Source organism: Oncorhynchus mykiss, chromosome 26 (genome assembly GCF_013265735.2).
Source record: "Oncorhynchus mykiss isolate Arlee chromosome 26, USDA_OmykA_1.1, whole genome shotgun sequence".
NCBI classification, from domain to species: Eukaryota; Metazoa; Chordata; class Actinopteri; order Salmoniformes; family Salmonidae; genus Oncorhynchus; species Oncorhynchus mykiss.
Genome location: NC_048590.1, coordinates 40601941 through 40624440, shown reverse-complemented (window position 1 = coordinate 40624440; position 22500 = coordinate 40601941). Strand labels below are relative to the sequence as shown.

General features: G+C 48.0%; 1 protein-coding gene across 3 annotated transcripts in view; it reads right to left on the bottom strand.

Moving 5' to 3' along the window:
- The window catches only part of LOC110516722 (fibrillin-1-like), a 155283-nt gene that overhangs the window by 37925 nt on the left and 94858 nt on the right, over positions 1 to 22500 (bottom strand). For all 3 annotated transcript variants that reach the window (XM_036963534.1, XM_036963533.1, XM_036963535.1), the window contains 13 exons: positions 15497 to 15619; positions 14665 to 14787; positions 14421 to 14546; positions 13384 to 13506; positions 10484 to 10606; positions 10224 to 10391; positions 10059 to 10127; positions 8872 to 8997; positions 3457 to 3579; positions 2921 to 3079; positions 2768 to 2839; positions 2452 to 2577; positions 1723 to 1845 (listed from right to left, as the gene is read on the bottom strand). In XM_036963534.1, the coding sequence (XP_036819429.1) occupies positions 1723 to 1845; positions 2452 to 2577; positions 2768 to 2839; positions 2921 to 3079; positions 3457 to 3579; positions 8872 to 8997; positions 10059 to 10127; positions 10224 to 10391; positions 10484 to 10606; positions 13384 to 13506; positions 14421 to 14546; positions 14665 to 14787; positions 15497 to 15619 (1584 nt within the window). The remainder of the gene's footprint in view (positions 1 to 1722; positions 1846 to 2451; positions 2578 to 2767; positions 2840 to 2920; positions 3080 to 3456; positions 3580 to 8871; positions 8998 to 10058; positions 10128 to 10223; positions 10392 to 10483; positions 10607 to 13383; positions 13507 to 14420; positions 14547 to 14664; positions 14788 to 15496; positions 15620 to 22500) is intronic.

Genomic DNA, 22500 nt, shown 5'->3' with positions numbered 1-22500 from the left:
TCCCCCGTCTTTACCCAGACACTATCCACCCCCATCCTTACCCAGACACTATCCTCCCCCATCCTTACCCAGACACTATCTTCTCCCATCCTTACCCAGACACTATCCTCTCCCATCCTTACCCAGACACTATCCTCCTCCATCCTTACCCAGACACTATCCTCTCCCTTCCTTACCCAGACACTATCTTCCCCCATCCTTACCCAGACACTATCCTCCCCCATCCTTACCCAGACACTATCCTCCCCCATCCTTACCCCTCCATCATTACCCAGACACTATCCTCCCCCATCCTTACCCCTCCATCCTTACCCAGACACTATCCTCTCCCATCCTTACCCCTCCATCCTTACCCAGACACTATCCTCCCCCATCCTTACCCCTCCATCCTTACCCAGACACTATCCTCCCCCATCCTTACCCCTCCAGCCTTACCCAGACACTATCCTCCCCCATCCTTACCCAGACACTATCCTCTCCCATCCTTACCCAGACACTATCCTCCCCCATCCTTACCCCTCCAGCCTTACCCAGACACTATCCTCCCCAATCCTTACCCAGACACTATCCTCTCCCATCCTTACCCAGACACTATCCTCCCCCATCGTTACCCAGACACTATCCTCCCCCATCGTTACCCAGACACTATCCTCCCCATCCTTACCCAGACACTATCCTCCCCCATCCTTACCCCTCCATCCTTACCCAGACACTATCCTCCCCCATCCTTACCCAGACACTATCCTCTCCCATCATTACCCAGACACTATCTTCCCCCAGCCTTACCCAGACACTATCCTCCCCCATCCTTACCCAGACACCATCCTCCCCCATCCTTACCCAGACACTATCCTCTCCCATCCTTACCCAGACACTATCCTCTCCCATCCTTACACAGACACTATCTTCCCCCATCCTTACCCAGACACTATCTTCCCCCATCCTTACCCAGACACTATCCTCCCCCATCCTTACCCAGACACTATCCTCCCCCATCCTTACCCAGACACTATCCTCCCCCATCCTTACCCCTCCATCCTTACCCAGACACTATCCTCCCCCATCCTTACCCAGACACTATCCTCCTCCATCCTTACCCAGACACTATCCTCTCCCATCCTTACCCAGACACTATCCTCCCCCATCGTTACCCAGACACTATCCTCTCCCATCCTTACCCAGACACTATCCTCCCCCATCCTTACCCAGACACTATCCTCTCCCATCCTTACCCAGACACAATCCTCTACCCCATCCTTACCCCTCCATCCTCACCCCTCCCTCCTCCATCCTACCCCATCCTCACCCCTCCCTCCTCCATCCTCCCACATCCTTACCCCTCCCTCCTCCCCCATCCTTACCCCTCCATCCTCACCCCTCCCTCCTCCATCCTCCCCATCTTCACCCCTCCACCCCCCCACATCCTCATCTCTCCCTCCTCCCCCATCCTTACCCCTCCATCCTCACCCCTCCCTCCTCCATCCTCCCACATCCTCACCCCTCCCTCCTCCATCCTGCCCCATCCTCACCCCTCCCTCCTCCATCCTCCCAGATCCTTACCCCTCCCTCCTCCCCCATCCTTACCCCTCCATCCTCACCCCTCCCTCCTCCATCCTTCCCCATCCTCACCCCTCCCTCCTCCATCCTCCCACATCCTCACCCCTCCCTCCTCCCCCATTCTTACCCCTCCATCCTCACCCCTCCCTCCTCCCCCATCCTTACCCAGACACTGTCCAGTGGGGGTGAAGCGGTATCCAGGTTTACATTCACAGCGGTAGCTACCAGGCATGTTGAGACAGCCTGCATTCTGCTGGCACACTGGCCCATTCTGACACTCATCAATGTCTAGGAGGGAAAGAGAGAGAGAGAGAGAGGGACAGAGAGAGACAGAGAGAGACAGAGAGACAGAGAGAGAGAAAGAGAGAGACAGAGAGAGAAAGGGACAGAGAGAGAGAGAGAGAGAGAGAGAGAGAGGGAGAGAGAGAGAGAGAGAGAAAGAGAGAGAGAGAGAGAGAGAGAGAGAGAGAGGGACAGAGAGAGAGAGAGAGAGAGAGAGAGAGAGAGGGAGTGAGAGAGAGAGAAAGAGAGACAGAGAGAGAGAAAGAGAGAGAGAGAAAGACAATGTATTAATTACTCGTAGATATTTCACTAAAGCAAATAGACCCTGAGACCTGCCATACATGTGCAACTGTATAAAACCCTATCCGGCTTGGAGGCCCATGACAAGGTGACATGGATTCAGAGGGTTTTATTCAGCAACACCATGCAGTCAAATAAATACAAAAATATACAAGGCTGCCATTCAATCCACTTTTAAAAGTCATTTATGAGCCAACCTGCCCAGTGTTTACTATGAATGCACCTCGGATTGAATCCGGGACAAAGACTCTAAAGGGTAGTAGTTGTATGTTCTATGAGCACACAGCATGAAGCCCATGGGGCGCGCCTTACCTTCACAGATGAGCAGCTTGTCATTGTAGAGGAAGCCCATTGAACACTCACACCTGAAGCTGCCAATCATGTTGATACACACGCCGTTCTCACACACACCTGGGATTTCCCTGCACTCATCAATGTCTGGAACACAGACACACACACACACACACACACACACACACACACACACACACACACACACACACACACACACACACACACACACAGAGATACACAGAATCACTTTTTAAAATGTTTTTATTAGTCCTGTGAAGCTGTATACTGGATTTTATTCCAATAGTGTCCTTCCACTGGAAGTGGTGTAACTTACCGATGACCTGTCCTGTGTAGATATCAATGTAGTATCCTGGTCTCTCACTTCCACACAGAATGGCAAACTCATCTAGGGACAGACAGATGGCAGATTTGAGTGTGTGTGTGTGTGCGTTCTGCGCGTAGTGTATATGTGTGTGTGTGTACTCACTGGTGCTGGGTACAGGACACTGTTCACAGGGTCTGTTCCAGGCCCGTCCAATGTTGTAGGAGCAGCAGCACATCTTCTTGGTCATGTTGAAGGTCAACTCTCCGTCACACGTCCCGTTGTCAGAGTAGAAGTTCCTGTAGCAGAAACTCTTCCTCATGTCTACGGGTGGGAGGGGACAAACAGTCATTAGTCACATGGTGTTGTAGAAGCAACAAAAAAATATAGTTTATTATAGGTCCGTAATTAAAAACATACTGTGAGGTTTTGGTCAGAGACCTTCATCAGACATGGTGTTGTGATGACATAATGTTGTAGAGAATAGATCTAACACATAACACGTCGGCATTGTAAATTCAGTCTGTTCTGAATTGACGTACATGTATAGATAAAGGTTACATACAGTAAATCAAATAACTACAATGATTCTATCTTGCTGCCAGTCTGTTTCTGTTGTAGTCAGAAACCAACTGTATTCAGACCACACACACTGGTTATTGTTTAAGAGTGAGTAGTACAGTGTATTGTACTGCACTTACCCATACAGTTGTTTCCTCCATTGACCTGCATGTAGTCCACAGGGCAGATACAGGTGTAGTTTCCTATGGTGTTGTAACACTGGCCTGGTCCACAGATACCTGGACGCTCACACTCATTAACATCTACAGAGAGAGAGAGAGAGAGAGAGAGAGAGAGAGAGACAGAGAGAGAGACAGAGAGACAGAGAGAGAGAGAGAGAGAGAGAGAGAGAGAGAGAGAGAGAGAGAGAGAGAGAGACAGAGAGAGAGACAGAGAGAGAGAGGGGAAACAGTCTTGTTAAACACAGCTATATGATGTTTATCTTTATCTTTCATTCAATATGCACGCAACATTATGAATGTATAATAGAGCCAAGGTGAGGTAGATGTTGGTAGTCTACTCTGGGAGTTAGAGGGCTGCCAGTCAGAGCTGAGGTGGGGTTGGTAGTCTACTCTGGGAGTTAGAGGGCTGCCAGTCAGAGCTGAGGTGGAGGTTGGTAGTCTACTCTGGGAGTTAGAGGTCTGCCAGTCAGAGCTGAGGTGGAGGTTGGTAGTCTACTCTGGGAGTTAGAGGTCTATCAGTCAGAGCTGAGGTGGGGGTTGGTCGTCTACTCTGGGAGTTAGAGGTCTATCAGTCAGAGCTGAGGTGGGGATTGGTAGTCTACTCTGGGAGTTAGAGGTCTATCAGTCAGAGCTGAGGTGGAGGTTGGTAGTCTACTCTGGGAGTTAGAGTGCTGCCAGTCAGAGCTGAGGTGGGGGTTGGTAGTCTACTCTGGGAGTTAGAGGTCTATCAGTCAGAGCTGAGGTGGGGGTTGGTAGTCTACTCTGGGAGTTAGAGGTCTATCAGTCAGAGCTGAGGTGGGGGTTGGTAGTCTACTCTGGGAGTTAGAGGTCTATCAGTCAGAGCTGAGGTGGGGGTTGGTAGTCTACTCTGGGAGTTAGAGGTCTGCCAGTCAGAGCTGAGGTGGGGGTTGGTAGTCTACTCTGGGAGTTAGAGGTCTATCAGTCAGAGCTGAGGTGGGGGTTGGTAGTCTACTCTGGGAGTTAGAGTGCTGCCAGTCAGAGCTGAGGTGGGGGTTGGTAGTCTACTCTGGGAGTTAGAGGTCTATCAGTCAGAGCTGAGGTGGGGGTTGGTAGTCTACTCTGGGAGTTAGAGGTCTGTAAGTCAGAGCTGAGGTGGGGTTGGTAGTCTACTCTGGGAGTTAGAGGTCTGCCAGTCAGAGCTGAGGTGGAGGTTGGTAGTCTACTCTGGGAGTTAGAGGTCTGCCAGTCAGAGCTGAGGTGGGGGTTGGTAGTCTACTCTGGGAGTTAGAGGTCTATCAGTCAGAGCTGAGGTGGGGGTTGGTAGTCTACTCTGGGAGTTAGAGGTCTGCCAGTCAGAGCTGAGGTGGAGGTTGGTAGTCTACTCTGGGAGTTAGAGGTCTGCCAGTCAGAGCTGAGGTGGAGGTTGGTAGTCTACTCTGGGAGTTAGAGGTCTATCAGTCAGAGCTGAGGTGGGGGTTGGTCGTCTACTCTGGGAGTTAGAGGTCTATCAGTCAGAGCTGAGGTGGGGGTTGGTAGTCTACTCTGGGAGTTAGAGGGCTGCCAGTCAGAGCTGAGGTGGGGGTTGGTAGTCTACTCTGGGAGTTAGAGGGCTGCCAGTCAGAGCTGAGGTGGGGGTTGGTAGTCTACTCTGGGAGTTAGAGGTCTGCCAGTCAGAGCTGAAGCTGGGAGTCTTGTACAGGTATTTACAGTATATGATAAAGTTGTTTTAGGTTCTGTCCGGCCATAGTCATTAGTAGCCTACAGACTGTCGACTGCATCACTGTACTAGAACCATGTAGCCTGCCAGGCAGAGAGCACAGAGTGTACAGAGAACAGGCTGATATGAAGACACACATCACAGCTTTGTTCCCCTGGTCTGGACAACAAACACTCTCCAATTAAACAGCTATTAGACACAGGCTTTTTCCTATCTCTCCTTGTCTTCCCATACACACACACACACACACACACTCACTCTCTCAATTCAAGGGGCTTTATTGGCATGGGAAACATGTGTTAACATTGCCAAGGCAAGTGAAGTAGATAATATACAAAAGTGAAATAAACAATAAAAATTAACAGTAAACATTACACATACAGAAGTTTCAAAACAATAAAGACATTACAAATGTCATATTACGTATATATACAAATGGTTAAGGGTACACAAGGGAAAATAAATAAGCATAGATATGGGTTGTATTTACAATGCTGTTTGTTCTTCACTGGTTGCCCTTTTCTTGTGGCAACAGGTCACAAATCTTGCTGCTGTGATGGCACAATGTGGAATTTCACCCAGTAGATATGGGAGTTTATCAAAATTGGGTTTGTTTTCGAATTCTGAGGGAAATATGTGTCTCTAATATGGTCTTACATTAGACCTGAGGTTTGGAAGTGCAGCTCAGTTTCCACCTAATTTTGTGAGCAGTGTGCACATAGCCTGTCTTCTCTTGAGAGCCAGGTCTGCCTACGGCGGCCTTTCTCAATAGCAAGGCTATGCTCACTGAGTCTGTACATAGTCAAAGCTTTCCTTAAGTTTGGGTCAGTCACAGCTCTGACTTACAGCCCTCTAACTCCCAGAGTAGATGACCAACCCCCACCTCAGCTCTGACTGGTAGATCTCTAATTCTGCTCTGCATACATTATTTGGTGTTCTACGTTGTACACGTTGGATATTTTTGCAGAATTCTGTATGCAGAGTCTCAATTTGGTGTTTGTCCCATTTTGTGAAGTCTTGGTTGGTGAGCGGACCCCAGACCTCACAACCATAAAGGGCAATGGGCTCTATGACTGATTCAAGTATTTTTAGCCAGATCCTAATTGGTATGTTGAATTTTATGTTCCTTTTGATGGCATAAAATGCCCTTCTTGCCTTGTCTCTCAGATCGTTCACAGCTTTGTGGAAGTTACCTGTGGCACTGACGTTTAGGCCAAGGTATGTATAGTTTTTTGTGTGCTCTAGGGCAATGGTGTCTAGATGGAATTTGTATTTGTGGTCCTGGCGACTGGACCTTTTTTGGAACACCATTATTTTGGTCTTACTGAGATTTACTGTCAGGGCCCAGGTCTGGCAGAATCTGTGCAGAATATCTAGGTGCTGCTGTAGGCCCTCATCAGCAAACAGTAGACATTTGACTTCAGATTCTAGTAGGGTGAGGCTGGGTGCTGTAGACTTTTCTAGTGCCCGTGCCAATTCATTAATATATACTGTATGTTGAAGAGGGTGGGGCTGGTAAAAAGCCATTTTGACATTTGCTCAGTACATTGTTTTCATCAAGGAAATGTACGAGTCTGCTGTTAATGATAATGCAGAGGATTTTCCCAAGGTTACTGTTGATGCATATCCCACGGTAGTTATTGGGGTCAAATTTGTCTCCACTTTTGTGGATTGGGGTGATCAGTCCTTGGTTCCAAATATTGGGGAATATGCCAGAGCTAAGGATGATGTTGAAGAGTTTTAGTATAGCCAATTGGAATTTGTTGTCTGTATATTTGATCATTTCATTAAGGATACCATCAACACCACAGGCCTTTTTGGGTTGGAGGGTTTTTATTTTGTCCTGTAGCTCATTCAAGGTAATTGGAGAATCCAGTGGGTTCTGGTAGTCTTTAATAGTTGATTCTAAGATTTGTATTTGTTCCTGTATATGTTTTTGCTCTTTATTCTTTGTTATAGAGCCAAAAAGATTGGAGAAGTGGTTTACCCATACATCTCCATTTTGGATAGATAATTCTTCATGTTGTTGTTTGTTCCTTCTTTTTCCGTAGTGTATTTCTGTATCGTATTAGTGATTCACCATAGTGAAGGCGTAGACTCTCTCTCTCTCTCTCCCTCTCAGGTCTGTGTTCAGTGGACTGAGTGTTCCTCCCTCAGGATAGATGTGGCCACATCAGAGGGGCCAGAACAGCCTTCCTTTGGTCACAGTTATAGACACACTGACTCATCAGAACTCTGTTATTGTCCTGCAGTTAGGGACAGATGTTGACTGTGCCCCAAATAGCACCATATTCCCTATATAGTGCACTACTTTTGTCTAGAGCCCTATTAGCTCGGCCAAAAGTTGTACACTATACAGGGAATTTGGTGCCAAATGAGACACAGCCCAGAACTCTGCTATTGCCCTGTTGTTAGAACACTATGGACAGGTGATGTCACTTGTGTCCTGAGAACTAAACATTCTGTTATCCTGAGGTATGATGAGTGTTGTTAGGAGAGAGAGAGAGAGAGAGAGAGGGGGGGGGGGGGACAGAGAGAGAGAGAGAGAGAGAGGGACAGAGAGAGAGAGAGACAGAGAGAGAGAGAGAGAAAGACAGACAGACAGACAGACAGACAGACAGACAGACAGACAGGCAGAGAGAGAGAGAGAGAGAGTAAGAGAGAGAGAGAGAGAGAGAGAGAGTGAGAGAGAGTGACGTGTGAGAGAGAGAGAGACGTGTGAGAGAGAGAGAGAGAGAGAGAGAGAGAGAGAGTGAGAGAGAGAGACAGACAGACAGACAGACAGACAGACAGACAGACAGACAGACAAAGAGACAGAGGGAAAGAGAGAAAGAGGTAGAGGGAGGGAGAGAAAGAGAGGAACACAGAGAGAGAAAGAGAGAAAGAGGGATCAGGAAGGAGAGGGAGAGAGAGAGGAACACAGAGAAAGAAAGAGAGAAAGAGGGAGAGAGAGAGAGGAACACACAGAGAGAAAGAGAGAAAGAGGGAGCAGGAGAGAGAGGGAGAGAGAGAGAGGAACACAGAGAGAGAAAGAGAGAAAGAGGGAGCAGGAGAGAGAGGGAGAGAGAGAGGAACACAGAGAAAGAAAGAGAGAAAGGGGGAGCAGGAGAGAGAGGGAGAGAGAGAGAGGAACACAGAGAGAGAAAGAGAGAAAGAGGGAGCAGGAAAGAGAGGGAGAGAGAGTGGAACACAGAGAGAGAAATAGAGAAAGAGGGAGTAGGAGAGAAAGGGAGAGAGAGAGGAACACAGAGAAAGAAAGAGAGAAAGGGGGAGCAGGAGAGAGAGGGAGAGAGAGAGAGGAACACAGAGAGAGAAAGAGAGAAAGAGGGAGCAGGAGAGAGAGGGAGAGAGAGTGGAACACAGAGAGAGAAATAGAGAAAGAGGGAGTAGGAGAGAAAGGGAGAGAGAGAGGAACACAGAGAAAGAAAGAGAGAAAGAGGGAGGGGAGAGAGAGGAACACAGCACACCTACATTACAGGACAACAAGGTTTAGTCATTTATTACTCTCTATTCTTCTCTTTTCTCTCTTTTCTCCTCCTGTCTTCCAAAAACACTCCTCACTGTCTGGACTCAATTTCCTGCCTGAGTGTGTATGATGATAGTGTGTGAGTAGTGTATGTGTGTGTTAGTGTGTGTGTGAAAGTGTTTGCACGTGTGTGTCTATGAGGGCCATGAGTATGTGTGTGTGTCTATACCTTCACAGACTCTGTTCTCCTCATTGAGTTGGAAGCCTTTGGGACATTCACACTGGAAGCTACCAAAGGTGTTGATGCAGTTTCCTCCTTGACACAGGCCTGGCAGCTCCTGGCACTCATTGATGTCTGAATGTAAATGAGAACACAGAGATAGGGGTTAGGTTGAACTAACCTTCCAGTGTTGCAGTGATGGGGATAGGGGTTAGCACACAATTAAACAGAACATAGGATATTTATGGGGGTTAGGGTTGAACTAACCTTCCAGTGTGACAGTGATGGGGTTAGGGGTCAGAGGTTAGTTTGAACTAACCTTCCAGTATAACAGTGATGGGGTTAGAGGTCAGAGGTTAGGTTGAACTAACCTCCCAGTATAACAGTGATGGGGTTAGAGGTCAGAGGTTAGGTTGAACTAACCTTCCAGTATAACAGTGATGGGGTTAGAGGTCAGAGGTTAGGTTGAACTAACCTTCCAGTATAACAGTGATGGGGTTAGAGGTCAGAGGTTAGGTTGAACTAACCTTTCAGTATAACAGTAATGGGGTTAGAGGTCAGAGGTTAGGTTGAACTAACCTTCCAGTATAACAGTGATGGGGTTAGAGGTCAGAGGTTAGGTTGAACTAACCTTCCAGTATAACAGTGATGGGGTTAGAGGTCAGAGGTTAGGTTGAACTAACCTTCCAGTATAACAGTGATGGGGTTAGAGGTCAGAGGTTAGGTTGAACTAACCTTCCAGTATAACAGTGATGGGGTTAGAGGTCAAAGGTTAGGTTGAACTAACCTTCCAGTATAACAGTGATGGGGTTAGAGGTCAGAGGTTAGGTTGAACTAACCTTCCAGTATAACAGTGATGGGGTTAGAGGTCAGAGGTTAGGTTGAACTAACCTTCCAGTATAACAGTGATGTGGTTAGAGGTTAGGTTGAACTAACCTTCCAGTATAACAGTGATGGGGTTAGAGGTCAGAGGTTAGGTCGAACTAACCTTCCAGTATAACAGTTATGGGGTTAGAGGTCAGAGGTTAGGTTGAACTAACCTTCCAGTATAACAGTGATGGGGTTAGAGGTCAGAGGTTAGGTTGAACTAACCTTCCAGTATGACAGTGATGGGGTTAGAGGTCAGAGGTTAGGTCGAACTAACCTTCCAGTATAACAGTGATGGGGTTAGAGGTCAGAGGTTAGGTTGAACTAACCTTCCAGTATAACAGTGATGGGGTTAGGTCTGAATCCCTCTCCTCCTGGACACAACGTCTTGTACTCCGCTGGAAGACAAATGATTTATTCCCTACATCACAACATTTAGGGATCTTTCCATGTAAGTATTGTGTTAGATGGGGTGATAGGTCAGACTGACTCACAGGAGTTGAGAGGGGGGCAGGATTCGCAGGGTGTTCCCCAGGCCTGCCCTAGAGAACAGCAGCAGGAGGCTTTGGACACCGCCACACCTATCTCATTGGAACAGACCAAACTCTCAGACGCATCCCCCCGCATCCGCACGTCCAGATAGCAGTCACCAGAACGAGTGTCTGGGAAGGGACACACACATACTCAGTCATCTCCCATCAGAAGGACCCATACTGAAAGTGTGTGTGTGAGTGAGTCCAGAGCGATGTCTCACCTACACAGCCCACGCGGGTGGGGTTGAGTTCGAAGTCTTGAGGACAGTTACAGATGTAGCTACCTGGGGTGTTGACACACAGTCCACTGATACAGGTGGTCGGGTCAGCACACTCATTAATGTCTGATAGGAGAGGGGGGAGAGAGAGAGTGAGAGAGAGAGAGGGGGGAGAGAGGGGTGGTGGATGGAGAGAGAGAGAGAGAGAGAGAGAGAGAGGGGGGGGAAGGAGAGAGAGTGTGAGAGAGAGAGAGGGGAAGGAGAGACAGAGAGAGAGAGAGGGGGGTGGAGAGAGAGCGAGAGAGAGAGAGAGAGAGAGAGAGAGAGAGAGGGGCGGGTGGATGGAGAGAGAGAGAGAGAGGGGGGGTGGATGGAGAGAGAGAGAGAGGGAGAGGGGGTGTGGTGGATGGAGAGAGAGAGAGGGGGGGGTGTTGGATGGAGAGAGAGGGGGGGTGGATGGAGAGAGAGAGAGAGAGAGAGTGAGAGAGAGAGAGAGCGAGAGAGAGAGAGAGAGGGAGAGAGGGGTGGTGGATGGAGAGAGAGAGAGAGAGAGAGAAAGAGGGGTGAAGGAGAGAGAGTGAGAGAGAGAGGGGAGAAGGAGAGAGAGAGAGAGAGAGAGAGAGAGAGAGAGAGAGTGAGAGGGGGGTGGTGGATGGAGAGAGAGAGAGAGAGAGAGAGAGGGGGTGGTGGATGGAGAGAGAGAGGGGGGTGGATGGAGAGAGAGAGATAGAGGGGGTGGTGGATGGAGAGAGAGAGAGGGGGGTGGATGGAGAGAGAGCGAGAGAGAGAGAGAGGGGGTTGGTGGATGGAGAGAGAGAGAGAGAGAGAGGGGGGGGGTGGATGGAGAGAGAGAGAGAGAGAGAGAGAGAGGGGTGGTGGATGGAGAAAGAGAGAGGGGGGATGGATGGAGAGAAAGAGAGAGAGAGGGGGGTGGTGGATGGAGAGAGAGAGAGGGGGTGGATGGAGAGAGCGAGAGAGGGAGAGTGGGGTGATGGATGGAGAGAGAGAGAGAGAGAGGGGGGGGTGGATGGAGAGAGAGAGAGAGAGAGAGAGAGAGAGGTGGTGGATAGAGAGAGAGAGAGAGAGAGAGAGAGAGAGAGAGAGAGAGAGAGAGAGAGAGAGAGAGAGAGAGAGAGAGAGGGGGGGGTGGTGGATGGAGAGAAGGAGAGAAAGAGAGAGAGAGAGAGAGACTGTCACAAATGCCTCAGTGTGTACGCTAGTGATGTGATGTGTGTGTGTGTGTGTGTGTGTGTGTGTGTGTGTGTGTGTGGTATTAGGGTGTGGGTGTCAGTCCTCATCATTAATATGACTCCTTATACTGAGGGAGGAGAGGAATCATCCCTTTTTCCGTCCCTCCATCCCAGTGGAGAAGGGGATGAGTCTGATTGGGGTTAGGAAGGATGAGGGTTTGGTTGGGGGAGACTGGTCGTCTCTTCACAGTGTCCAGAGAACAGAGTGTCATGACAACACAGAAACTCAGGGACAGTCTTACTGACAGGCCATTTAGCCTTGTGTTAACCTTTTGTTCTTTGTTTTAGTGTCTATGGAGAAACACTTAAAATTGATACCAATGTAATGTGTAATTCTACTGGGCTTAATAGACAGTACAGTGGAGCAAAGTCAGCCACCAATTGTGCAAGTTTAATCATAGGTACACTTCAACTATGACAGACAAAATGAGGGAAAAATATCCAGAAAACCACATTGCAGGATTTTTAATTAATTTATTTGAAAATTATGGTGGAAAATAAGTATTTGGTCAATAACAAAAGTTTCTCTCAATACTTTGTTATAAACCCTTTGTTGGCAATGACAGAGGTCAAACGTTTTCTGTAAGTCTTCACAAGATTTTCACACACTGTTGCTGGTATTTTGGCCCATTCCTCCATGCAGATCTCCTCTAGAGCAGTGATGTTTTGGGGCTGTTGCTGGGCAACACGGACTTTCAACTCCCTCCAAAGATTTTCTATGGGGTTGAGATCTGGAGACTGGCTAGGCCACTCCAGGACCTTGAAATGCTTCTTACGAAGCCACTCCTTTGTTGCCCGGGCGGTGTGTTTGGGATCATTGTCATGCTGAAAGACCCAGCCACATTTCATCTTCAATGCCCTTGCTGATGGTAGGCTTTGTTACTTTGGTCCCAGCTCTCTGCAGGTCATTCACTAGGTCCCCCCGTGTGGTTCTGGGATTTTTGCTCACCGTTCTTGTGATCATTTTGACCCCACGGGGTAAGATCTTGCCCCAGATCGAGGGAGATCAGTGGTCTTGTATGTCTTTTCCATTTCCTAATAATTGCTCCCACAGTTGATTTCTTCAAACCAAGCTGCTTACCTATTGCAGATTCAGTCTTCCCAGCTTGGTGCAGGTCTCCAATTTTGTTTCTGGTGTCCTTTGACAGCTCTTTGGTCTTGGCCATAGTGGAGTTTGGAGTGTGACTGTTTGAGGTTGTGGACAGGTGTCTTTTATACTGATAACAAGTTCAAACAGGTGCCATTAATACAGGTAACGAGTGGAAGACAGAGGAGCCTCTTAAAGAAGAAGTTACAGGTCTGTGAGAGCCAGAAATCTTGCTTGTTTGTAGGTGACCAAATACTTATTTTCCACCATCATTTGGAAATAAATTCATAAAAAATCCTACAATGTGATTTTCTGGATTTTTTTTCTAATTTTGTCTGTCATAGTTGAAGTGTACCTATGATGAACATTACAGGCCTCTCTCATCTTTGTAAGTGGGAGAACTTGCACAATTGGTGGCTGACTAAATACTTTTTTGCTCCACTGTATATATCCTGACCCATACAGGTTCTCTGAGGAGAGCTACACTGGGGTGACAGGGTGTGTTATCATACAGAGAAGACTGTGCTATGTGTGTCTGCCTATGTTAACAGGTGTGTGTGGTTTACCAGTGCAGTTGCCTCCGCTCCTGTCCAGCTCGTAGCCGATGCTACACTGACACCTGAACAGCCCCGGAATGTTCTGACACCTTCCATTCACACAGATATCGGCAAAGGTACACTCGTCTATATCTGTGGGAGGGAGGGAGACAGAGAGCGGTTAGAGAGGGAGTCCAGCTGGGAAGGATGAATGGTCCTGGGACGGAGTGTACCTTGACACACACACACACACACACACACACACACACACACACACACACACACACACACACACACACACACACACACACACACTAAGAGACAAACACACACTAAGGGACACACACACACACTAAGAGACACACAAGCATACTAAGGGATACACACACACATGTACACACACACTCTAAGAGACACACACACACACGTACACACACACTCTAAGAGACACACGCACACTAAGGGACACACACACACTAAGGGACACACACACACACTAAGGGACACACACGCACTCTAAGGGACACACACACTAAGGGACACACACATTAAGGGACACACACATACACTAAGGGACACACACACACACTAAGGGACACACACACACACACTAAGGGAGACACGCACTCTCAGGGACACACACTCTAAGGGACACACACATTAAGGGACACACACACACTAAGGGACACACACACACTAAGGGACACACACACTAAGGGACACACACACACTAAGGGACACACACACACACACACTCATGCTGACAGAATACCAGTGTGCTGCAGTTAATTTGTTTAATTATTGGTTCGAGAAGTGTAAAGTTAAACATAAGGAGGCCAGTTTGAGCATGTATCTCATTCCAGCCCTGTGTTTTATTGGCAATAGAAACCTCTCCTTTCTCTTTAATAAAGCACAACTGTAAACTATATATAAACTATAAACATATCGACTATTCCAAAACAGCCTTCTTTAACAGCATGTAACTGTTAGACAGATAATATTGTGATTTAAATGTACACATGGCAGAAATAGACACAGTGTTGTTAGGGTGTCAGTAGCTGTCTTACCCTCGCAGGCCTTTCCGTCCGGGGTTGGGATGAAACCCATGTCACATTCACAACGGTAGCCTCCAGGAACATTCAGGCAGTTACCGCTCTCACACAGGTTCACGTTATCTGCACACTCATCGCTGTCTGTACCAGAACACATAAACACATCATTACAAATCACTTCACTGAGAATAATAAGCAGGTACTGAGATCTACAGTCAAGGGAAATATTTGAACATGAGTCAGTGTGTGACCCTGTGACCTGAGCAGTAGAATCCGTCCCCAGAGAATCCGTCCTTGCAGTGGCAGCGGTATGATCCCATGGTGTTCAGACAGTCTGCGTTGTTGCTGCACATGTGGGTCCCGTTGGAACACTCATCCAGGTCTGAAACACACACAGATGGTTGATTATTGATGCTTGATAAACCATTCATAACGGGTATAGATAGTATTAGATGTAGCTGGGTTGATAGAACATCTAAAACTGGTACAGATAACTGAATATTGTTGTTTATAACAACAATCGTTTATAACTGGTATTCTGGTAGACATTTCTAAAACGTTTCAGATACAGTAGTTAATACCAAAGTTGGTGGTTATTGGTTACTACAAGTCATAAGTGGTCATAGCTGGTCACAGCTGGTTATAGCTGGCCATAGCTGGTTATAGCTGTTTATAGCTGGTCACAGCTGGTCATAGCTGGTTATAGCTGGTCATAGCTGGTTATAGCTGGTCACAGCTGGTTATAGCTGGTCATAGCGGTTTATAGGTTGTTCCTACCCGTTCATGGCAGTTCATTGCTGTTCATAGCTGGTTATAGCTGGTCATAGTGGTTTATAGGTTGTTCCTACCTGTTCCTCCCTGTTAATGGCAGTTCATTGCTGTTCATAGCTGGTTATAGCTGGTCATAGTGGTTTATAGGTTGTTCCTACCTGTTCCTCCCTGTTCATGGCAGTTCATTGCTGTTCATAGCTGGTTATAGCTGGTCATAGTGGTTTATAGGTTGTTCCTACCTGTTCCTCCCTGTTCATGGCAGTTCATTGCTGTTCATAGCTGGTTATAGCTGGTCATAGCTGGTCATAAGTTGTTCCTACCTGTGCATTTGATCCCGTCTCCAATCCATCCCGGAGCACAGCTACACTTGAAGCTACCAGCCGTGTTGGTACATGAGGCATGTCTGTCACAATTATGGGCCCCAATCTCACACTCATTAATATCTACAGAGAGAGAAAGATGAGAGTTAGTATGGAACTCACTTGTGAAAGGTTTACAAGTTGTTTGTGTTTGGTTGACTGATGTGTCGTGTGTTATTGTGTGGTTATTGTTAGGTTGATGTAAGGTTATTGTTAGGTTGATGTTTGGTTGACTGGTCGGTGTGTCCTGGTTTATCTACTCAGAGACATACACTGAAGCCAGCCCACATCGGCCTCTGATGAAATCAATGATGAAATGAGAGAAATATACTGCTGCTACAGAACCAGAAAATAACCCTATCACTCTACTGCTCTCTATCTCACTCTATCTCTCTCTATCTCTCTCTATCTCTCTCTATCTCACTCAACTGCTCTCTATCTCTCTCTATCTCTCTCTATCTCTCTCTATCTCACTCTACTGCTCTCTATCTCACTCACTCTATCTCTCTCTATCTCTCTCTATCTCTCTCTATCTCTCTCTATCTCTCTCTATCTCTCTCTATCTCTCTCTATCTCACTCAACTGCTCTCTATCTCACTCTCTCTCTCTATCTCTCTCTATCTCTCTCTATCTCTCTCTATCTCTCTCTATCTCACTCAACTGCTCTCTATCTCACTCTATCTCTCTCTATCTCTCTCTATCTCACTCTATCTCTCTCTATCTCTCTCTATCTCACTCTATCTCTCTCTATCTCACTCTATCTCTCTCTATCTCTCTCTATCTCACTCTATCTCTCTCTATCTCTCTCTATCTCTCTCTATCTCTCTCTATCTCACTCAACTGCTCTCTATCTCACCCTATCTCTCTCTATCTCACTCTATCTCTCTCTATCTCACTCAACTGCTCTCTATCTCACTCTATCTCTCTCTATCTCTCTCTATCTCTCTATATCTCACTCTATCTCTCTCTATCTCTCTCTATCTCACTCAACTGCTCTCTATCTCACTCTATCTCTCTCTATCTCTCTCTATCTCTCTCTATCTCTCTCTATCTCACTCAACTGCTCTCTATCTCACTCTATCTCTCTCTATCTCTCTCTATCTCTCTCTATCGCACTCTATCTCTCTCTATCTCTCTCTATCTCTCTCAACTGCTCTCTATCTCACTCTATCTCTCTCTATCTCTCTCTATCTCACTCAACTGCTCTCTATCTCACTCTATATCTCTCTATCTCTCTCTATCTCTCTCTATCTCTCTCTATCTCACTCTATCTCACTCTATCTCTCTATCTCACTCTATCTCTCTCTATCTCTCTCTATCTCTCTCTATCTCACTCAACTGCTCTCTATCTGTCTCTATCTCTCTCTATCTCTCTCTATCTCACTCTATCTCTCTCTATCTCTCTCTATCTCTCTCTATCTCTCTATCTCACTCTATCTCTCTCTATCTCTATCTATCTCTCTCTATCTCTCTCTATCTCTCTCTATCTCACTCAACTGCTCTCTATCTCACTCTATCTCTCTCTATCTCTCTCTATCTCTCTCTATCTCTCTCTATCTCACTCTATCTCTATCTCTCTCTATCTCACTCTATCTCTCTCTATCTCTCTCTATCTCACTCAACTGCTCTCTATCTCACTCTATCTCTCTCTATCTCTCTCTATCTCTCTCTATCTCTCTCTATCTCACTCTATCTCTCTCTATCTCTCTCCATCTCACTCTATCTCTCTCTATCTCTCTCTATCTCACTCAACTGCTCTCTATCTCACTCTATCTCTCTCTATCTCTCTCTATCTCTCTCTATCTCACTCTATCTCCCTCTATCTCACTCTATCTCTCTCTATCTCTCTCTATCTCTCTCTATCTCTCTCTATCTCACTCTATCTCTCTCTATCTCTCTCTATCTCTCTCTATCTCTCTATCTCTCTCTATCTCACTCTATCTCTCTCTATCTCACTCTATCTCTCTCTATCTCTCTCTATCTCTCTCTATCTCACTCTATCTCTCTCTATCTCACTCAACTGCTCTCTATCTCACTCTATCTCTCTCTATCTCTCTCTAGTTCAGTCTCTCTCTGGTCTGGTTCAGTCTCTCTGGTCTGGTTCAGTCTCTCTCTCTGGTCTGGTTCAGTCTCTCTCTCTCTGGTCTGGTTCAGTCTCTCTCTCTCTGGTCTGGTTCAGTCTCTCTGGTCTGGTTCAGTCTCTCTCTCTCTCTGGCCTGGTTCAGTCTCTCTCTCTGGTCTAGTTCAGTCTCTCTCTGGTCTGGTTCAGTCTCTCTGGTCTGGTTCAGTCTCTCTCTCTGGTCTGGTCTGGTTCAGTCTCTCTGGTCTAGTTCAGTCTCTCTCTGGTCTGGTTCAGTCTCTCTCTCTCTCTCTGGTCTGTTTCAGTCTCTCTCTGGTCTGGTCTGGTTCAGTCTCTCTCTCTGGTCTGGTTCAGTCTCTCTCTCTGGTCTGGTCTGGTTCGGTCTCTCTCTCTCTCTGGTCTGGTTCAGTCTCTCTCTCTGGTCTGGTTCAGTCTCTCTCTCTGGTCTGGTTCAGTCTCTCTCTCTCTGGTCTGGTTCAGTCTCTCTCTCTCTGGTCTGGTTCAGTCTCTCTGGTCTGGTTCAGTCTCTCTCTGGTCTGGTTCAGTCTCTCTGGTCTGGTTCAGTCTCTCTCTCTGGTCTGGTCTCGTTCAGTCTCTCTCTCTTTCTGGCCTGGTTCAGTCTCTCTCTCTGGTCTAGTTCAGTCTCTCTCTGGTCTGTTTCAGTCTCTCTGGTCTGGTTCAGTCTCTCTCTCTGGTCTGGTCTGGTTCAGTCTCTCTGGTCTGGTTCAGTCTCTCTCTCTCTGGTCTGGTTCAGTCTCTCTCTCTGGTCTGGTTCAGTCTCTCTCTCTGATCTGGTTCAGTCTCTCTCTCTGGTCTGGTCTGGTTCAGTCTCTCTCTCTGGTCTGGTTCAGTCTCTCTCTCTGGTCTGGTCTGGTTCAGTCTCTCTCTCGCTCTGGTCTAGTTCAGTCTCTCTCTGGTCTGGTTCAGTCTCTCTGATCTGGTTCAGTCTCTCTCTCTGGTCTGGTCTGGTTCAGTCTCTCTCTCTCTCTGGTCTGGTTCAGTCTCTCTCTCTGGTCTAGTTCAGTCTCTCTCTGGTCTGGTTCAGTCTCTCTCTCTCTCTCTGGTCTGGTTCAGTCTCTCTCTGGTCTGGTCTGGTTCAGTCTCTCTCTCTGGTCTGGTTCAGTCTCTCTCTCTGGTCTGGTCTGGTTCAGTGTCTCTCTCTGGTCTGGTTCAGTCTCTCTCTCTGGTCTGGTTCAGTCTCTCTCTCTCTCTCTGGTCTGGTTCAGTCTCTCTCTGGTCTGTTCTGGTTCAGTCTCTCTCTCTGGTCTGGTTCAGTCTCTCTCTCTGGTCTGGTTCAGTCTCTCTCTCTGGTCTGGCCTAGTTCAGTCTCTCTCTGGTCTGGTTCAGTCTCTCTCTCTCTCTCTGGTCTGGTTCAGTCTCTCTCTGGTCTGGTCTGGTTCAGTCTCTCTCTCTGGTCTGGTTCAGTCTCTCTCTCTGGTCTGGTCTGGTTCAGTGTCTCTCTCTGGTCTGGTTCAGTCTCTCTCTCTGGTCTGGTTCAGTCTCTCTCTCTGGTCTGGTCTGGTTCAGTCTCTCTCTCTCTCTGGTCTGGTTCAGTCTCTCTCTCTGGTCTGGTCTGGTTCAGTCTCTCTCTCTGGTCTGGTTCAGTCTCTCTCTCTCTCTGGTCTAGTTCAGTCTCTCTCTCTGGTCTGGTTCAGTCTCTATCTGGTCTGGTTCAGTCTCTCTCTCTGGTCTGGTTCAGTCTCTCTCTCTGGTCTGGTCTGGTTCGGTCTCTCTCTCTCTCTGGTCTGGTTCAGTCTCTCTCTCTGGTCTGGTTCAGTCTCTCTCTCTGGTCTGGTTCAGTCTCTCTCTCTCTCTGGTCTGGTTCAGTCTCTCTCTCTCTGGTCTGGTTCAGTCTCTCTGGTCTGGTTCAGTCTCTCTCTGGTCTGGTTCAGTCTCTCTGGTCTGGTTAAGTCTCTCTCTCTGGTCTGGTCTGGTTCAGTATCTCTCTCTTTCTGGCCTGGTTCAGTCTCTCTCTCTGGTCTAGTTCAGTCTCTCTCTGGTCTGTTTCAGTCTCTCTGGTCTGGTTCAGTCTCTCTCTCTGGTCTGGTCTGGTTCAGTCTCTCTGGTCTAGTTCAGTCTCTCTCTGGTCTGGTTCAGTCTCTCTCTCTCTCTGGTCTGGTTCAGTCTCTCTCTGGTCTGGTCTGGTTCAGTCTCTTTCTCTGGTCTGGTTCAGTCTCTCTCTCTGGTCTGGTCTGGTTCGGTATCTCTCTCTCTCTGGTCTGGTTCAGTCTCTCTCTCTGGTCTGGTTCAGTCTCTCCCTCTGGTCTGGTTCAGTCTCTCTCTATGGTCTGGTCTGGTTCAGTCTCTCTCTCTGGTCTAGTTCAGTCTCTCTCTGGTCTGGTTCAGTCTCTCTCTCTGGTCTGGTTCAGTCTCTCTCTCTGGTCTGGTCTGGTTCAGTCTCTCTCTCGCTCTGGTCTAGTTAAGTCTCTCTCTGGTCTGGTTCAGTCTCTCTGGTCTGGTTCAGTCTCTCTCTCTGGTCTGGTCTGGTTCAGTCTCTCTCTCTCTCTGGTCTGGTTCAGTCTCTCTCTCTGGTCTAGTTCAGTCTCTCTCTGGTCTGGTTCAGTCTCTCTGGTCTGGTTCAGTCTCTCTCTCTGGTCTGGCCTAGTTCAGTCTCTCTCTGGTCTGGTTCAGTCTCTCTCTCTCTCTCTGGTCTGGTTCAGTCTCTCTCTGGTCTGGTCTGGTTCAGTCTCTCTCTCTGGTCTGGTTCAGTCGCTCTCTCTGGTCTGGTCTGGTTCAGTGTCTCTCTCTGGTCTGGTTCAGTCTCTCTCTCTGGTCTGGTTCAGTCTCTCTCTCTGGTCTGGTCTGGTTCAGTCTCTCTCTCTTTCTGGCCTGGTTCAGTCTCTCTCTCTGGTCTAGTTCAGTCTCTCTCTGGTCTGTTTCAGTCTCTCTGGTCTGGTTCAGTCTCTCTCTCTGGTTCAGTCTCTCTCTCTGGTCTGGTCTGGTTCAGTCTCTCTGGTCTAGTTCAGTCTCTCTCTGGTCTGGTTCAGTCTCTCTCTCTCTCTGGTCTGGTTCAGTCTCTCTCTGGTCTGGTCTGGTTCAGTCTCTTTCTCTGGTCTGGTTCAGTCTCTCTCTCTGGTCTGGTCTGGTTCGGTATCTCTCTCTCTTTGGTCTGGTTCAGTCTCTCTCTCTGGTCTGGTTCAGTCTCTCTCTCTGGTCTGGTTCAGTCTCTCTCTCTGGTCTGGTCTGGTTCAGTCTCTCTCTCTGGTCTAGTTCAGTCTCTCTCTGGTCTGGTTCAGTCTCTCTCTCTGGTCTGGTTCAGTCTCTCTCTCTGGTCTGGTTCAGTCTCTCTCTCGCTCTGGTCTAGTTAAGTCTCTCTCTGGTCTGGTTCAGTCTCTCTGGTCTGGTTCAGTCTCTCTCTCTGGTCTGGTCTGGTTCAGTCTCTCTCTCTCTCTGGTCTGGTTCAGTCTCTCTCTCTGGTCTAGTTCAGTCTCTCTCTGGTCTGGTTCAGTCTCTCTGGTCTGGTTCAGTCTCTCTCTCTGGTCTGGCCTAGTTCAGTCTCTCTCTGGTCTGGTTCAGTCTCTCTCTCTCTCTCTGGTCTGGTTCAGTCTCTCTCTGGTCTGGTCTGGTTCAGTCTCTCTCTCTGGTCTGGTTCAGTCGCTCTCTCTGGTCTGGTCTGGTTCAGTGTCTCTCTCTGGTCTGGTTCAGTCTCTCTCTCTGGTCTGGTTCAGTCTCTCTCTCTGGTCTGGTCTGGTTCAGTCTCTCTCTCTTTCTGGCCTGGTTCAGTCTCTCTCTCTGGTCTAGTTCAGTCTCTCTCTGGTCTGTTTCAGTCTCTCTGGTCTGGTTCAGTCTCTCTCTCTGGTCTGGTCTGGTTCAGTCTCTCTGGTCTAGTTCAGTCTCTCTCTGGTCTGGTTCAGTCTCTCTCTCTCTCTGGTCTGGTTCAGTCTCTCTCTGGTCTGGTCTGGTTCAGTCTCTCTCTCTGGTCTGGTTCAGTCTCTCTCTCTGGTCTGGTCTGGTTCGGTATCTCTCTCTCTCTGGTCTGGTCTGGTTCAGTCTCTCTCTCTGGTCTGGTTCAGTCTCTCTCTCTGGTCTGGTTCAGTCTCTCTCTCTGGTCTGGTCTGGTTCAGTCTCTCTCTCTGGTCTAGTTCAGTCTCTCTCTGGTCTGGTTCAGTCTCTCTCTCTGGTCTGGTTCAGTCTCTCTCTCTGGTCTGGTCTGGTTCAGTCTCTCTCTCGCTCTGGTCTAGTTCAGTCTCTATCTGGTCTGGTTCAGTCTCTCTCTCTCTCTGGTCTGGTTCAGTCTCTCTCTGGTCTGGTCTGGTTCAGTCTCTCTCTCTGGTCTGGTTCAGTCTCTCTCTCTCTCTGGTCTGGTTCAGTCTCTCTCTGGTCTGGTCTGGTTCAGTCTCTCTCTCTGGTCTGGTTCAGTCTCTCTCTCTGGTCTGGTCTGGTTCGGTATCTCTCTCTCTCTGGTCTGGTTCAGTCTCTCTCTCTGGTCTGGTTCAGTCTCTCTCTCTGGTCTGGTTCAGTCTCTCTCTCTGGTCTGGTCTGGTTCAGTCTCTCTCTCTGGTCTAGTTCAGTCTCTCTCTGGTCTGGTTCAGTCTCTCTCTCTGGTCTGGTTCAGTCTCTCTCTGGTCTGGTCTGGTTCAGTCTCTCTCTCGCTCTGGTCTGGTTCAGTCTCTCTCTGGTCTGGTCTGGTTCAGTCTCTCTCTCTGGTCTGGTTCAGTCTCTCTCTCTGGTCTGGTCTGGTTCAGTGTCTCTCTCTGGTCTGGTTCAGTCTCTCTCTCTGGTCTGGTTCAGTCTCTCTCTCTGGTCTGGTCTGGTTCAGTCTCTCTCTCTTTCTGGCCTGGTTCAGTCTCTCTCTCTGGTCTAGTTCAGTCTCTCTCTGGTCTGTTTCAGTCTCTCTGGTCTGGTTCAGTCTCTCTCTCTGGTCTGGTCTGGTTCAGTCTCTCTG